Source organism: Microcaecilia unicolor, chromosome 1 (genome assembly GCF_901765095.1).
Source record: "Microcaecilia unicolor chromosome 1, aMicUni1.1, whole genome shotgun sequence".
Lineage (NCBI taxonomy): Eukaryota > Metazoa > Chordata > Amphibia > Gymnophiona > Siphonopidae > Microcaecilia > Microcaecilia unicolor.
This window is the reverse complement of record NC_044031.1, coordinates 634315214-634333454: the sequence shown is the minus strand read 5'-3', so window position 1 is coordinate 634333454 and position 18241 is coordinate 634315214. Positions and strand designations below refer to the sequence as shown.

The following is an 18241-nucleotide window of genomic DNA, read 5'->3' as shown; positions in this document are numbered from 1 at the left end:
TTTGCGTGGAGCCCCAGATCTTTGTCGATTGACAGTCATTTTGTACTTCTTCCATTTTCTTACTATGGCACCAACAGTTGTCTCCTTCTCGCCCAGCGTCTTACTGATGGTTTTGTAGCCCATTCCAGCCTTGTGCAGGTGTATGATCTTGTCCCTGACATCCTTAGACAGCTCCTTGCTCTTGGCCATTTTGTAGAGGTTAGAGTCTGACTGATTCACTGAGTCTGTGGACAGGTGTCTTTCATACAGGTGACCATTGCCGACAGCTGTCTGTCATGCAGGTAACGAGTTGATTTGGAGCATCTACCTGGTCTGTAGGGGCCAGATCTCTTACTGGTTGGTGGGGGATCAAATACTTATTTCCCTCTGCAGAATGCAAATAAATTCATATACTTTCCACAATGTGATTTTCCGGATTTAATTTGTGATGTGCTATCTCTCACTGTTACCAATAACCTACCCTTCAATTATGGGCTGCTCATGTCTTTGTCAGTGGGCAAACTTACAAAATCAGCAAGGGATCAAATACTTATTTCCCCCACTGTATGTACTTATGTACTTAACTTATTCTAGTATTCTATAATGGAATCTGGACATCCAGCATTTTGGCACCTATCTTTTGGCACATTTTATAGAATTGTCCTTAATATGTTCTTTTTGCCACCTTCAGTTTATAATTAGAAAATTGTCACTGTTCTTTATATAAATATAAGATAATGGGAGAGGGTTTTTCCTCCACTAATGCTCTGCTTGTCTAAATTGCTGCTTTAGGGCTCTTAAGCCTCCATTGATACCAAGGATGTTTAACAGCAGAAGAGCAGTGAAAATGTTGCAATGGAGCATGGTCTTTTCTAGGACTCTGATCCAACAACAAACCTGATCATGAAAGGTGTCTTTTACTAAGGTGCGCTCACGTTTTTAGCGCCCGCTAAAATTGTAGGCAGGCTAAACGTTAGAGACGCCAATGCACCCCCCAAGTGAGTAGGAAACATTTCCTGAGGAAATTGGGAAAAAAGAGAAGGCAGGGAAGTAGGATGAAGCTGAAGAATATGCCTAGCGATATATGAAGAAGGTCTATCCGGAGCAACAACTGAAGCATTCGGCATACGCTCTCATCACCCCAATAATCCCCAATAATACTCAGAAGCCACTTTTCGACTAAATTTGGAATTTATTAAGGCCGCAGCCAGGCACTTAAAAACTTTATTACACATAATGCAACTTAACATGTTACCGTAATACATAACTTCTTATAACTTGGCAAATTCAAGCCCTGGGGTACACAGCTTTACTTCATGATGCGCCCCAATCCGCTGCCGGTGGTGCCGTCTGAGCACACCCACCGCCGACCTGTGCTTTCTTATAGCACCCGATGACTATGGTGTATCCCGTTTAAGGATACGCCCCGGATAAGTTCTTGGCCTCCTGGCCGTCCAAGCCAGGAGACAAGCCATATCCCCACAGGATTAACTGTAAACCTGCCCCACCTTCAGGCATAACATTGTACTTCGTATTGCACTTAACATTTGGGCAATTATTCACCAATAACATAACAGTGTTCTGCGCTCACTTGCTGTGTACCACCAGAGTCCCCGGATAATCACCGCCACGCCCCGCAAAGGCGCGCAGGAATTCCCGCTCGATGCCCAATATGGCGCCAAAACCAACGACCCGCTGCCGAGCCATGTGCTAGGATTAATGAAATCATTGGACAGGTTGTTCTAATCTGGGCCAAACAAAAAACTCCACTGCACAAGAAAACTGAGACGAAGGATGCAACACCAGCGCAGGGTCAACGCAACCTGCCTCATCCCTATTGATCGAATACACCAACTAGTTCACTATTCCAAGAGGGCTCCCTATCCTCCTTCCACTCATGGCAGCCGTACCTGCCGAAAAAAGGAAAAAACAGCCAGGAGGACCGCTCCACCTCCCTTCTTTACCCCCCTGCAGGAGGTAAGTAACAAACGGAGCTACTGTGCAGCCCTCCATATCCCAACAGGAAATCCCCACGATCTCTCAACCCCCTCCCCCTCCCCCTCCCTGTCTTCCTACATCCTTGTATTCTGATTTACTTGTGCTTCGGTTCTCTCTTTTTTTTTTTTTTTTTAAACCAGCAAAACCCTCCTATTACCTGCAGAAGCCAAATAATGGAGTGCTGCTAAACAAACGCTGCAAGGAGCAAAACCTAGAGCCTGCCACAAGAAAAAAACAGCCAGCTCACTTCAAAACTGCATTCAGCTCCTTTCACCACCTCTCCTTCAAGCTGCTGACGAATCCCTAGGTCAGCAACCCTAGCTTATATCCCCCTGCTTCCCCTCCCACCCTTCCTTACCTTAACCCTTTCCTTGCTCTCCAGCCTCAAACCCTTTCCCTTCTAACTTAACCCTCGCTAGCCATCAGCTCAGTTGTGATCGGCCTCTCCCTAAAACGGGCCGGCCTCTTTCTTTACACTAAACTGATATAAATGAAAGGTCAAAACAAAATGATCAGACCATGAAACTAGTGTGGCAGCAAAAGTAGAGAGTGTAAATCCTGAGGAGGAAGTTGCTGACCTTAAATCAAGGGAATGACCTGCAATATGAGTAGGAAAAGATATATATTGTCAAAGGTCCAGATTAGACAGAAATGAAGAAAATAGAGCTTTCCTAGACTGTCATGGGCCATCGACATGAACGCTAAAATCACCCAGAATGAGTAAGTTAGGAAACTTGACAACCATGTCAGCTAGAGATTGCTGTATCTCATTCTTGGCTGCATCAGTTAGGAAAGGGGAACAATTAAAAAAAAGTAATAAATATAACGGAACCTGGAATACTAATTTAACGATCAAACCATCACTATAGGTCAAAGTTTAGGATGAGGTTTCCATTTGGATGTACCTCCTGGGAAAAAAAATAAAAAGTAAAAAAAAAAAACACTGGATGCATTTAGGGCCTCTTTTACTAAACTGTACTATCAATTCCCTCCATGGCAAATATGCCACAGCCCATACCAGCGTGGTTTCAGTGGCGTACCAAGGGGGTGGGGGCGGTCCGCCCTGAGTGCACGCCGCCGGGGGGGGGGGGGGGTGCCGCGCACCGGTCAGTGTCGTAACAGGAAGTAACCTGTTCCGGGGCTGAGGGAGCATGGAAACGAACGATGCTGACCGGCGCGCGGCACCCCCCCTAGCAGTGTGCACCCAGGGGGGTTCTTTCGCCGGGGTGGGGGGGTGTCCTTTCGCTGGGAGGGGTCACGCTGCACAGGGGGGCGCTGCACCCAGGGGGCAGGGTGCATCGGCGATCCGCCCCGGGTGTCAGCACCCCTAGGAACGCCACTGCGTGGTTTAGAAAAAGAGGTCCTTAAAGTTAGACCTGCTATTTTCCCATTGCCACTTGGCTATATTTATTTATTTATTATTACATTTATATCCCACATTTTCCCACTGATTGCAGGCTCAAAGTGGCTTACATAAATCTGTAAGGCTACAGTGCAAGAAGAACAATTGTACAAATTGAGAATAAGATAAGAAATAACTATTAAACAGCAATAGGCAAGAGATAATAACAGGTAATTAGTGTCCTTGGATCTTATTAATAATAAGAGTTAATTCAAATTAAGTTGAACCTGGGGAATAAGCCTTCTTAAACAATACTGATTTCAATAATTTTCAGAAATTTAGGTAGTTCTGGGTAGATTTTACTGATTTGGGTAGAGCATTCCACAATTGAGTGCCTATGTATGTAAAGTTAGAGGCGTACATTCACTTGTATTTAAGGCCATTACAGTCTGGGTAGTGCAAGTTCAGGTATGATCGTTAGGTACTGGATCTGTTTCTGGGTCGTAAGTCAATTAACTCAAGCATATATTCTGGGACTTCACCGAAGATTATCCTATGGATTAGTGTACATATTTTAAAGGCTACTCATATAGAGCCTCATACCTGTATATAAAACAAAGAACTCCTAAATTTATGATCCTAAGTTGAACTCTTACTTTGTGCCCTATTTTCAGCTAAATTTAGAGGCCAAAGTTTCAGCTGAAAATTCACATAAATGTAGGAACTTGAAAGTTATGCTTATTTGATTTTCAAGGTCCTCAGACAAAAAGGGCCAGAGTACTTAAAGAATAAGTTAGCTCTTTACACACCTTTAAGACCTCTAAGGTCCTCTAAAAAAAAATTGTATGATGTGATACCCACCAACGAGCCTTCTCAGGAGTAGCCCCATACTCTGGAATTTACTCCCAGAGGGGCTAAATATAACTGGAAACTACCTCTACTTCAGGAAGCAGGTGAAAGCCTGGCTCTTCTCCCAAGCCTTTAATACATAGGTTGACTGACTATATACTCATTCTGCACCTGGACTAGCTTGCTACACACACTATAAATTAGAACAGTTCCTTATCTCTTGGTTAACTATACAAAGAACTTGCCTTGAGTTTAGCTAACGATCAAATTATCCCAAATGACTCTGTACCACACATCTTGCTCCCATCATATATCTGCTCTTGGTCCTTCAGCTGAAGGACCAAGAGCAGATATGTGATGGTAAGATATATATGGTAAGCCGTATTATAGAAAATCTTTAGCATCATATCTATGTTAGTTGAATGTTCTAATGCATGCTTTTTAGGTGGATCATTAGTATTATGCTAACATTGTATTATATCTCTTTGTATTTGAATTCCAGTGCTGTTAAATGTGTATGTTTTTGATACTGTTTCAGGGTGGCTCTATTATTAGGTTTCAATTTACTATTTTCAAGTTTACTTCATTTATTGTGTTTAGTTTATTCTTGGTTATTTTACTATTGTTATGCTGTTAACAAAATTGTACCTGCTGTACATGACCTTGGGTGAATCTCTTCATAAAGGCAGTTAATAAATCCCAATAAATAAATACATTTAGGGCTGGCATTCATTTGCCTAGATTTATGAGCCTTATTTAGTCCTTACAGTTGAAAGTCAGTGCTAAGTTCCTAACAACTTTTCCACCCCCAAATCAGCCATTGTTGCCACCCACATTTTAGGCTCCCAAATTTGGGAGTTTAGGTAATATTGAACATAAATTTACAAACGCAGCCCTAATAATATTCAGCATCAAATCTATGCTGTTTTGTAGTATGTGCCAACATTCTGTTTATCATTTCTATGTTATATTAATATTCTAATAAATTGCCTAGTAAAGGGTTTCATTGGTATCATGCTGAAATCATAAGTATCATATACATACATGTTACATGAATGATCCTCCATGCTGCCTATTATGAGATATCATTTGTACCCTGCTGACATTTATTATATTCATGTTATATGATTGTTTTACTCTGTTGTTTAATGTGTATATTCCTGACACTGTATCATGCTATTCTTATTATTAGGATTCAATTTGACCGAAAATACTATAATGCCTTTGTATCACTCTATGGTGTGTCTGCACCTTGAGTATTGCATTCAGTTCTGGTCGCTGTACCTTGAAAAAGATATAGTGGAATTAGAAAAGGTTCAAAGAAGAGCGACCAAAATAATAAAGAGGATGGAACTCCTCTCGTATGAGGAAAGGCTAAAGAGGTTAGGGCTCTTCAACTTGGAAAAGAGATGGATGAGGGGAGGTATGATTGAGGTCTACAAAATCCTGAGTGGTGTAGAATGAGTAGAAGTAAATCGATTTTTTACTCGTTCCAAATGTACAAAGACTAGGAGACACTCGAGGAAGTTACATGGAAATACTTTTAAAACAAATAGTAGGAAATATTTTTTCACTCAATGAATAGTTAAGCTCTGGAACTCTTTGCCAGAGAATGTGGTAACAGCGGTTAGCGTATCTGGGTTTATAAAAGGTTTGGACGAATTCTTGGAGGAAAAGTCTATAGTCTGCTATTGAGACAGACATGGGAAGCAACTGCTTGCCCTGGGATTTGTAGTATGTAGTGTTGCCACGATTTTGGTTTCTGCCAGATACTTGTGACCTGGCTTGGCCACTGTTTGGAAAATAGGATACTGGGCTAGATGGACCATTGGTTTGACCCAGTATGGCTACTCTTATGTTCTTATGTCTCTAAGTTTATGCCATTCATCTGCTTATATTTAATCATTGTTATATTCCTGATCTGAAGAATGGTTACCTTTGAAAGCTAATCAAAAAATGTATTAAGTTAGTCTAATAGGGAAGGTATCATCTTATTTTCTTTTCTATGTTTTGTTTTATTTCTATTTATTACCTTTACACTATTAACAAAATCTTAAGTTTTAAGTCAAGTTCCACCTGCTTTTACCCTGCTTAACATAAGGGGGAAAGTTATCAACGTGGGCTAGTATTATTTTACCATGTCATGCTATTGTCGCACAGGTTCCATTTTATGTAATGAGACCCTGTGCCAAAATAGCAAGACTTGTCGTAAAATAACACATCTTAACAGTAACCCGAATTGATAAAACTGCCACCTAAATCCCAATATATAAATACATAAATAATTTTTCAAAGAGGCCAATTTAGCAGCATACCTCTGAAAGTTAGGAGCATAAGGGGGGAAGTTATCAAAATGAGCGACCGTTAACACAGGCTATTTCACCATGTCATGATAGTTTTGCACAGGGCCCCTAAGTCCTTTCAATATCGGCCTTATATGTTCGGTAGCTGAATTTCACTACTGGACATATAACTGTGTTGTCTGCCTTGCTTTGCCTCAGTCAGGTCCCTTTTCTGGGTTTAGAACTTAGACCATCCTATGAATAAAATGGCCTCAGTTTTACACAGACTGGCTGTGGATTTTTAAAATAAAAGGCATCTATATGTTTATCACTACCACTGACCACATATGCTTTGATAGCATTGTTATTTCTTAATCAGCCATATTATTTCATTGCTTTTGATTTACCTTCAGTGAAGCTCTGGTATGTGATGTATTCTTGGGCGGATGCACATAGAGAGACAGTGATTTAAATTTTTTCTAAAGGATCATGGGGATTACATCCCATGAGAGTTGGGTGTTTTCCATTAGGTGTCAGACTTGAGAGAATAATTATTTCTGTTTATACTTGTTTTTATTCCAAATGAGGATGAGTTAATACATGGTATGCTAGCAAAAAGGTTTAATTCATGGATTTTTAACTACATGATTTGAACTAATTATGGAGCTAACATGCCTACTGATAAAATATTCTCAAACTTAAGAAAAAACTAAAATTGAAAAGAATTATCTGTACAGGGTATTAGTGTGATACACTTGCACACAGATAGACACAGAGACAGAATTGAAAGTACTACTGAATTGCCAAGTTTTCTGGTTAATTTTAATGTTATATGTGTTCTGAAATTCGGAGTCAGTCAAAAGACAAGCTATTAACAAAGGCATTGGTACAGATTGAATTGTCCACTGTGGTACCGTGAGTGAGAGCAGGCCCCGAGCCCAGGTAAGAGATCACACAGTGGTGACAGGTAAAGGCAAATAATATTTATTGAAGGCAAGGGGTCCTGTTTAATTCATAGGGAGGAAGAAGGCAAACTCAAAGCAAAATCCTTCAATGTCACAATGTCCTCTGATGGCCTGCTCCTACAGGGCCACAACGAACATTCCTGTCTCTTGGCACTACAGCACACTCTACTTATCTCTGGCCTGCCTCTCCAATTACTATCAAGTACTCTGGTCAACATACCAAGTCTGCAAGGTTCCAGGTTGGACTTGGCCTACCTGACTGTAGTTGTTGTAACGTGGAGGGGCATAATCGAGCGGGGCCGGCCATCTATATGGGCAGCCATCTCCAAGGCCGGCCCCGGAAAGTGGCATACCCGACCGTATTATCGAAACAAAGATGGTTGGCCATCTTTCGTTTCGATAATACGGTCAGGGCCGGCCAAATCTCAACTTTTGGGCCGGCGTTAGAGATGGCCAGCGTTAGAGATCGCCGCCATTGGTTTCCCGCCCATAATGGAAACTAATAGTGGCCAGCTCAATCCCGGCCAAATCCAAGGCATTTGGTCATGGGAGGAGCCAGCATTTATAGTGCAATGGTCCCCCTCACATGCCAGGACACCAACTGGGCACCCTAGGGGGCACTGCAGTGGACTTCATAAATTGCTCCCAGATCCATAGCTCCCTTACCTTGTGTGCTGAGCCCCCCAAAACCCCTCAAACCCACTACCCACAACTACTCTGGTAGCCTTCTCCTTGCCTTGTGGTGCCTCCTTGGGAGCAAAGAACATACACCTCGCAAAAGGATTTATTCATTTGATTATAGCATCTACCAATGGACTTTTGAGATGCGTTAAGCACAAGATAAAGGGCATGGTATATGATGTGATACTTCCTTGAAGTACTGTGGAACAAAGGTTTCACAACTAATCAGGATTTAATGTGATATGATTTATATATGCTATAGTGTTTATAACAATTTTTAATACAATCTTTAATACAATTGGAAAACAAGGTCCTGTAAAGAGTAGGGGAGTGTGTGTTTGCTGTGAGTGTGTGCACATGCTGGATGAGTAGATGAGAGTTCCATAGTATCTGCTATGTTATCTGAAATGTGAGCACTTTGTTGGGAATAATTTCAATAAAATAACGTAGTATTAATGATGTAAGAGTACTTGTTGTGATTTAACTAAAGTTGAGTTGGTACTCTGTTAAATGTTTTTCCCCCTAATTATATAAAATTGTATTAAATTTTAACTGCCAGACCCTCGACCATTCTTCTAATGTTCGGAGATCCCTTCTCATTGTTTCTACTCCCTCCAGGGTATCCACTCTATTGGCTATTTTCGTGTCATCCGCAAAAAGGCACACCTTTCCTTCCAACCCTTCAGCAATATCTCCCAAAAATATATTAAACAGAATAGGCCCCAGCACCGACCCCTGAGGAACTCCACTGCTCACCTTCCTTTCCTCTGAGCGGATTCCATTTACCACCACCCTCTGCCACCTGTCAGTCAACCAGTTTCTTATTCAGTTCACCACTTTTGGTCCTAAGTTCAACCCTTTCAGCTTATTCACGAGTCTTCTGTGGGGGACTGTATCAAAGGCTTTGCTGAAGTCCAAGTAGATTACATCTAGCGCACGTCCCTCACCCAGTTCTTTGGTCACCCAGTCAAAAAAGTCAATAAGATTCATTTGGCAGGATTTTCCTTTGGTAAAGCCATGTTGCCTCGGGTCCTGTAACCCACCGGCTTCTAGAAAGTTAACTATCCTTTCTTTCAGCAGCGACTCCATTATTTTTCCTACCACCGACATGAGACTTACCGGTCTGTAGTTTCCCACTTCTTCCCTGTCTCCACTTTTGTGAAGAGGGACCACATCTGCTCATCTCCAATCTCGCGGATCCTCTCCCGTCTCTAAAGATCTATTAAATAAACCTTTAAGAGGTCCCGCTAGGACCTCTCTGAGCTCCTTCAGTATCCTGGGATGTATCCCATCTGGCCCCATAGCTTTGTCCACCTTCAGATTCTCCAGCTGTTTATAAACTCTTTCTTCCGTAAATGGCGCAGTATCCACTCCATTCCCAGACGTTCCCTCGGCAGCCAACCATGGTCCTTCTCCAGGATTTTCCTCCGTGAACATCGAAGAGCAATAATTGTTTAGCACGTTCGCTTTATCTTCATCACTCTCCACATAGCCATTCTCATTATCCTTCAGTCTCGCAATTCCATTCCTATCTCTTCTCCTTTCTCCAATATATCTGTAAAAGTCTTGTCACCTCTCTTTACATCTTTAGCCATTTTTTCTTCTGCTTGTGCTTTCGCTAGCCGTATTTCCCTCTTCGCTTCTTTGAGTTTAATCCGATAATCTTTTCCGTGATCCTCTCTTTGTGTTCTTTTGTATTTCTTGAACAAAGCCTCTTTTGCTCTTATTTTTTCAGCTACTTGTTTGGAGAACCATAAAGGCTTCCTGCTTCTCTTGTTTTTGTTTACTTTCCTCACAAAAAGATCAGTCGCCATTTTATAGCAGCCTTTAGCTTGGACCACTGTTTTTCCACTTCTCCTATGCCTTCCCACACCAACAGCTCCTTCTTCAGGTATTCCCCCATTTTATGAAAATCAGTACATCTGAAATCCAGTACTTTGAGTTTTGTGCGTCCGCACTCCGTCTTCACCCTTATATCAAACCATACGGTGTGATGATCACTATTACTTAGGTGGGCACCCACCTGGATATCAGAAACACTACCTCCATTCGTGAGCACTAGATCCAGCATCGACCCTTCCCTCGTGGGTTCCATCACCATTTGTCTGAGCAAGGCACTTTGACAGGCATACACAATCTCCCTACTTTTTTCCGATTCCGCAGACGGGACGTTCCAATCCACGTCAGACAAATTGAAATCTCCCAACAGTAACACCTCCCCTTTCATACCAATCTTTTGAATATCTTCTATCAGATCCTTGTCTAACTTCTCAGTTTGCACAGGAGGTCTGTAGATAACCCCCATGTGGATACTGGTTCCATCTTCTCTTTCCAGGACGATCCATAAAGTTTCATCTTTTCCCCAGGTTCCCCGCATTTCAGCCGCTCTGATATTCTCTCTCACATACAGAGCCACTCCTCCACCTCTTCGGCCCTCTCTATCCTTCCTAAAAAGATTATAGCCCGGTACGGTCACATCCCATTCATGAGAAGTTTTCTTCAAACATCAGGGCTTGCAAGTCTTGAACCTTTTTACTTAGACTACGAGCATTTGTGCACATAGCTTTCCATGTGCTTAGTGAGTTTAGGTGTTTTTTTATATTTACATGACCTTTCCCTCTGCCATCATGTTTATTCTGGGGGTGACTTTCTGAAATCCCCTGTTTCCTTTTGTCACCCCCCACCCTCTAGTTTAAATGTCTAGAAACATACTGTCTGAATTTCTCCCCAAGGATCCTTTTTTTTGTAGTTTACACATAGGTGGTGGAGCTGTATGCCATGGGGCATTGCTGCTTCCTTCTAACCCAACTTTGGCCCTGTCTTTTACACTTCCTGGCAGCTGTCCTCCTGGTTCAACCCCTCCTGTGTTACTTCCTCTTTGGACAGGAATATGGGGCTTAAGGTGGTTCTGACCCTAAAAGGGAATATTCTCAAAGGGAATGGGGAGTATCCTATAGACTCCCTCATATCCACATAAAACAGAGATAGCATTGGTCTCAGACATGCACCAGCCTAGTCCCTTTGTCAATTTTCAACCAACCCCAATGGCACACAACTCAAGGGCACTTTTATCAATGAACTTTGTGTCAGTTTTCAAAGAGAAAATATTCAGTAACAGAGAAACATAGGGCCCAATATTCAAAATCATTTAAATCGTTTGTCTGAGGCAATATTCAGCTGCAGCCACTTTGACGTGACCTCGGATGTGGGCAAAGCAAGTGGACATATCTCCTGCCTATGGGGTCCAGCAGGGGGTGAGGGCCTGGGCCTACATTGCTATATCCTAGGGGTGGGGGGTGGGAGGGAGGATCAGACCAAGGGGGATTCTTTCCTTTCTAGGGGTGGGAAAGAGGATCAGGACAGGGAGATTGGGATATGTCAAGAATTTTTTATGCGGCTCCTAGCTAATATTCAGTCAGGAGCCGCATAAGTACTAGTGGCCATGGTTCTGTGAATTAGCTCTGGATATTCAGTGCTGGTGCCCAGATATGGCCCAGCACTGACTATCCTGGGCTAGTTTAGCCGGCGACAGTCAGCATTTTATAAGATGCTGCCAGCTGAATATTTAAATTCAAAATCAGTGTTTAATGCAAGCTGTAGCATTTAAATTATTCATGGACACCGAGTGCCACTATCTAGATAGTGATGTGTTAAATTTTCATACAGAGCATAGACTGTCACCACTTTCTGGGGAGCAGCAATATTCAAACCTCTATCTCAACAGCTCTCTGGGCCCATAGAATATCACTGCACAAAAGATCGTCCAGACCAACAGTCAGTTTCTACCATCCCTTCTTCTCCCTCAGATCCTCTGTACTTATCTCATATAGCAGATGGAACTTCTCCCCTATGAGGAAATGCTAAAGGGAAAGGGAAATGGGACTTGATATACTGCCTTTCTGTGGTATTTTGCAACTGCATTCAAAGCGGTTTACATATATACAGGTAACTGGGGTTACCCCGCGGTCATTTAGAGGGTCTATCCCCAGCACAGCTCAGGTCTGCCTGCACCTGCCGCTTGTGCTCTACACTAGCACCCTCCTCCCACTGGGTCCCAACCACCTCTGGGCAAGTCTCTTGCTCTCAAATTATCCCCAGTGATTTCTAGGTTACTAGGGCCACACTCCCAGTGTTCCCACAGTTCCTAGAAAGCACACACAGACCCAACACACAAACCACCAGGATTATTATTCAGTCCAGACAAGCAGAGGCAATAAACTAATAATGTTTATTGTCATGCAAAAAAAATTAGAACAATGAACTGAAAAGGTGCAATCAGCAAACAGTAACAGATAACGGAAATATGGATCAATTACAATACTATCTAAATGTTTGTTTACTATCTACATAGTACCTGGGGAGATCAGGACATATAGCTATTCACAGGTTATCAAATATAACTTTTCACAGGGCCTCAGCAAAGAGATCCTTCTCCCTTTTCTCCCTGGCTAAGACTGGAGCAAAAGCCAGTACCTTCTAGATGAAACTGAGCTCCAGGGCAAATCAGAGCCCAGAAAAACAAGTTTTAAAAATAGCTGGCCACATCACTGCAGGTTAACTCTTATCTGTGTTAACTAAAGAAAGAATGGTCTGTTCCCTGTAAGTGCTTTAAACATAAACCTGCACCCCTAAAAGATAGAAAACAGAGTAGGTGTCAGGCTTTCAAAGCAGAACCTGGGTTTGTGAGCCCTTGAGCCACTGCCGAGGAGCGGCAGCGGCAGGCAAAACCACCCCACACCAGAGACAAGGCAGAACTCTGGCAGGGACAGCTAGACTTCACCTGCACTTGACCACCATTCCCCCGGGGTTGAGCCCCCAGGTGCAGGTGGCCAGCAGGACTTACCGGACAGGACAGGAACTGGAAACCAACTAGGCAGAACAGGGTAGGACTAAGGGTCACAGGAGAAAGGAATATACATGGGCAGCAAGGCAGGAACTGGGCTAGGATTCACAGACAGACAATACTATACTAGGCAGGAAATGGACAGGCTTAAGGGTCAGGATTGAAAGCTGCAAAGCAGCCACTAAGAAAGGAAACACAGACAGGTAAGAGACAGAACTGAAAGCTGCCAGGCAGCCACTAAACAAGAAACACAGACAACCAAGAACTAGACAGAGAAATACAAACAAGAAACAAGACTGGGAAACAAGCAATACAGTACAAGATACACTACACAAAGACTAGACTAAAATCAGGCAAGAATCTCAGACAATAAACTGAGCTAGCAGAAGTGCACAGAGCACACCAGCATACCAGGGACCTTAGGCGATGCAAAGGCAAACACAGAAGTTTCTAGGTGATTAATAAAGCCCATCAGCACCTGAGGCTCAAGCTGCAGCAATCTCAAGGCAACTACGGGTGCTGTTCAGGCACAAAAAAGAAAGACAAGTCTGGCAGCCTGGAAGATCCAGACCGGACTAGACTGAAGACTAGAACGGCTAGGGACAGCAAGACAGTCTATGGCAGCCACCGGTTCTGGTCACCAGAGGGTGAGGGGAGCACAAACCAAGAAGCAGGCAGAAAGCATACTGAAGCATAGAAAGGCTCAACATACACAGGTGCAGCACAGTGGAGCAATCAGAGCCATGCTGGAAGCAGCCAGCACACAGAGACAGAACTAACTCAGAAAGGACAGACAGAAGCCAGCTCAGAAGCTGGTCCCCAGAAATAAGGTAAGTCTGAGAGGGGTCACGACCACAGATGTGACAGTAGGGTTAGATGGTTGATTTTCTTAATGGAGGAGGGTAAAAAGTGGAGTGCCACAGGGATCTCCACTTGGACAAATGTCTTTTAAAATATCTATAAATGATCTGGAAAAGGGAACAATGAGTGAGAACATCAAATTTGCAAGTGACACAAAATTATTCAGCTGTTAAGCCACATTTATTTTATTAATTAAATAGGATATATTAACCACATTTATGAGGAGATTCACCCAAGGCAGTATAGAGCAAGTACAGCTTGACATAAAACTTACAATTTTGTTAATAGAATAACAGTTGTAAAATGATCAAATATAAGCATAAATACAATCAATGACGTAAACTTGGACACAGGCAAATTGATTCCTTATAATAGAAATAACATGTTACAGTGTCAGACATATACAAAACTAGGGGTGGGCAATGATTAAAAATTGTAATTGCACGTTTAATTGTGCTTAATCTTGGCACGCATTTTGGGTAATAAAAAATAGAGTTTCAAACAAAATGTAATACTAAACTGAAAATAGTAGCACAATGCCTCCACCCCAGCCTCTCCCCCAGTTTCTCTCATGCCCCCCTCCCCGGCCTCTCCCCCAGTTTCTCTTAATCACCCCTTCCCAGCTTTCACCCAATGAAGGTGTACTTTTGACCTTACTGGCCAACTTCAAAAGAGAATCAGCAAGGGCAAGAAAATCCTGCTTCTACAATTCGACATGTCAAGCGCATTTGAAAGGGTCGACCACCAAATCCTACTAAGAATGCTGGACAAACTCGGTATTGGAGGCGAGGTACTACAATGGTTTAAAGGATTCCTAGCATCAAGATCCTACCAGGTCAAAATGAATAACATATGCTCCACCCCATGAAAGGCAGACTGTGGGGTATCGCAAGGCTCACCGATCTCACCCACACTGTTCAACATAATGATGATCCCACTGGCAAGGACACTATCGAAGCATGGCTTCAACCCATTCATTTATGCCATATGCATCCCATTTAGTCAAGACACGTCAGAAATAAACACCTTAATAACTCAAGGACTGAATATCATGGAATCCTGGACCACAGTATTCAAACTCAAATTAAACCGAGACAAGACTCCATTTTTAGTGCTCACATCCAGTTCCTGCAAGGATGCCTTTTCCAGCATTATCCTTGACAGGACCACCTACCCAATAGCAGACAACCTGAAAATCCTAGAAATCACACTAGACCGAAACCAATCCCTTAAGGTAGCCAGATTAGTAATATCCAAACAACTATGATAAAATTCAAAAAAACTTCATTATCCAATTAAAAATACTAGCTAAAATTCAATATCTCAACATTCTAACCAATGCATATTCTAAATTGAATTATATCCTATTATGCAAAATTTCAAACTTATATATCAGGTGTAATGCACACCACCTGAACCTGACAATCATATATAAACTACTAAATACTAAAAAAAAAAGTCCAACACCCAATCCTTTATGAAGCAAGATGTACTTATGCCAATGCTAAATGGTGATTTCTTCCAAATGTTGAGTCACTAAAAGTACATCGAGCTTGTCTTGATTCAGAAAAACCAGGCAACAATCCAGATGCATAAATATAATAAAGTCTTGCAAAAGGTCAAGTTTCATTACACCGTAAGACTGCAAAACTTGTAAAGCAGAACTGAAAAACATTCAATTTTCGATTCTCCCCCTCCCCCCTGAGTTTTGCTATGGGAAATGCATTGAGACTCAAACATGGGTAGATAGAACAGTGTCAATATTAATCCCATGGTAGTCAGTACTTTTTAAAACGCTGGTCACTACAGGTAAAAAGAGACCAGATATTCAGCACCAGTATCTGAATACTTGCCAGTGCTTAATATCTGAGAATCAGCGCTAACAGGTGGTAATATCTGGTTAGCAGCAATATTCAGCCTTTTTGTGGTCCTAACTTTAGTCAGTTAGCTGTCTGAATATCAGTGCAAACTGGATAACCTCTTACTCTGCCCAAGCTCCACCATGGACCTCCCCAGTACTATCCGGTTAGTACTTTAGAATATTGTAGTAGCTGGCATTGATCTGGTAGTAGTACCTGCTAATTAGATAAATGCCTTTGAATATTGGCCAGAATGTTGCTCTTTCTTTTTGAGTTTATATAAGAAAGATGGAAGCTTACATAGTAATATTTTGAATTTCTATACCAATTTATGCTGTTTTAACATTGTCCTCTGTAGTTTTAGTGATATAGGCTCATTTACTATGGCTTGTATAGCAGAGACCCCTTCTCTCCAGCGCTTACATCAGGCCTCTTCCCTGAGCACTCAATGGGTAGACGTGAATCACTTGTTTACTCTTTCCAAAAATATTAGGACTAGGGGACATGCAATGAGGCTACTAAGTAGTAAATTTAAAACAAATCAGAGAAAATATTTCTTCACTCAACGAATAATTAAACTCTGGAATTTGCTGCCAGAGAATGTGGCAAAAGCAGTTAGTTTAGCAGGGTTTAAAAAAGGTTTGGATAATTTCCTACAGAAAAATCCATAAACCATTATTAAGATGGACTTGGGAAAAACCACTACTTATTTCTAGGATAAGCAGCATAAAATATGCTTATCCTAGAAATACTCTTACTCTTTTGGGATCTTGTCAGGAACTTGTGACCTGGATTAGCCACTGTTGGAGATAGCACACTGGGCATGATGGACTTTCGGACTGTTCCAGTATGGCAATGCTTATGTACTTATGTTCTTATGTTTTCTCTGGCATGCACTGCAGACAGCCCTGTTCATGTTCTTATACAATTCAAGAATTTCCTGTAATTCCAGATATTTGCAAATGCTGGAGCTTTGTTTTACTGCACAGAACCTGGTTTTAAATATTTTCCTGAAACTACAAAACACCAGTTTGAAAAATGCTCTAGTCTAAACTTAATAAGGAGATAAATATGGTTTGTTATATGAACAAGGACAAAATGTCTGAATATTACATGCAGAAGGGGGAAGAGGAGTTGGGGTAGAGACATTTTTGTCTTAAGGGTATTTCAATAAGTGGTATCTCCTTTTGGGCACCCCGATGCAGCACAAGGAGCACCAATTCTACAATAGAATCATGGCACCCTGATTCACGCAACTGATAGTGTTGTTATGTAAGATGTGTGCGTTGTTGGTGGATGTGCCCATGGCCTGCTCATGATTTGCTCGTGTACACCCGCTAAGACACTCATGTGCTACCTTATAAGTACATAAGTAATGCCACACTGGGAAAAGACCAAGGGTCCATCGAGCCCAGCATCCTGTCCACGACAGCGGCCAATCCAGGCCAAGGGCACCTGGCAAGCTTCCCAAACGTACAAACATTCTATACATGTTATTCCTGGAATTGTGGATTTTTCCCAAGTCCATTTAGTAGTTGTTTATGGACTTGTTTTTTAGGAAACCGACTAACCCCTTTTTAAGCTCTGCTAAGCTAACCACCTTCACCACGTCCTCCGGCAACGAATTCCAGAGTTTAATTATCTGTTGGGTGAAGAAACATTTTCTCTGATTTGTTTTAAATTTACTACACTGTAGTTTCATCGCATGCCCCCTAGTATTTTTGGAAAGCGTGAACAGACGCTTCACATCCACCTGTTCCACTCCACTCATTATTTTATATACCTCTATCATGTCTCCCCTCAGCCGTCTCTTCTCCAAGCTGAAAAGCCCTAGCCTCCTCAGTCTTTCTTCATAGGGAAGTCGTCCCATCCCCGCTATCATTATTATAGAATAATGCATAGTACATGAACGTGGGTACCTGTTAATGTAGGCACCCCCTTGCACTTGGAAAATGCGACCTGCTAAGCACTATTTTTAGACATGCCTTATTGATTAATTCTTCTCTAGACTGAGATGACAGTTCGATTCTCTGTAGCAAATTTGAGAATAATGCTTTTTTGCAAAAAGCAAACAACCCAATAGCAAACACATGAAGATTACAAATTAACAGAAAGATGGAGATGCAACCATAATAATGGCAGCTGAAAAACAACCCGTGAGCTGACTTAGACAAAAAGGCGACCGTAGCAGGCATTGCAGTATGGCTTGTCATTCTGCTCTTGGAAGATGCCCTGATTGAGTTGCTTAAGGCAGAAGGCACACACAAAGTGCTCAGGGTGGAAGCGACTACCCATGGCACTTACACAGCGCCCTATGATGGGTTTTTGACAGGTGTGACAGATGGAACCCTGCCGGCGGTGGTAGTCCAACTCACAGTACGGGTGGCCATTCAGTTCAAAGAAAGAGCCCTGAGAAAAGGTGCAGGAGCAGTCCTGAAAGAGAATGAGTGAGAGGAGGACATCAGACAGACGGTAATTCAAATATCACTCATATTGTCAAGAGAGAGGTAATTAGAGTACGGATTTTAGCAATGCTATGGTCGTTAATCATGTTCTCCAATGCTTTTATTACCAGTGTGGCT

General features: G+C 42.1%; 1 protein-coding gene across 3 annotated transcripts in view; it reads right to left on the bottom strand.

Moving 5' to 3' along the window:
- The window catches only part of LPXN (leupaxin), a 147744-nt gene that overhangs the window by 14559 nt on the left and 114944 nt on the right, over positions 1–18241 (bottom strand). For 2 of the 3 annotated variants that reach the window (XM_030221079.1, XM_030221096.1), the window contains one exon: positions 17499–18092. In XM_030221079.1, the coding sequence (XP_030076939.1) occupies positions 17826–18092 (267 nt within the window). In that variant the 3' untranslated portion in view covers positions 17499–17825. Of the gene's footprint in view, positions 1–17498; positions 18093–18241 lie in introns of those variants that run through there. The other variant, XM_030221087.1, reaches the window with a different exon arrangement.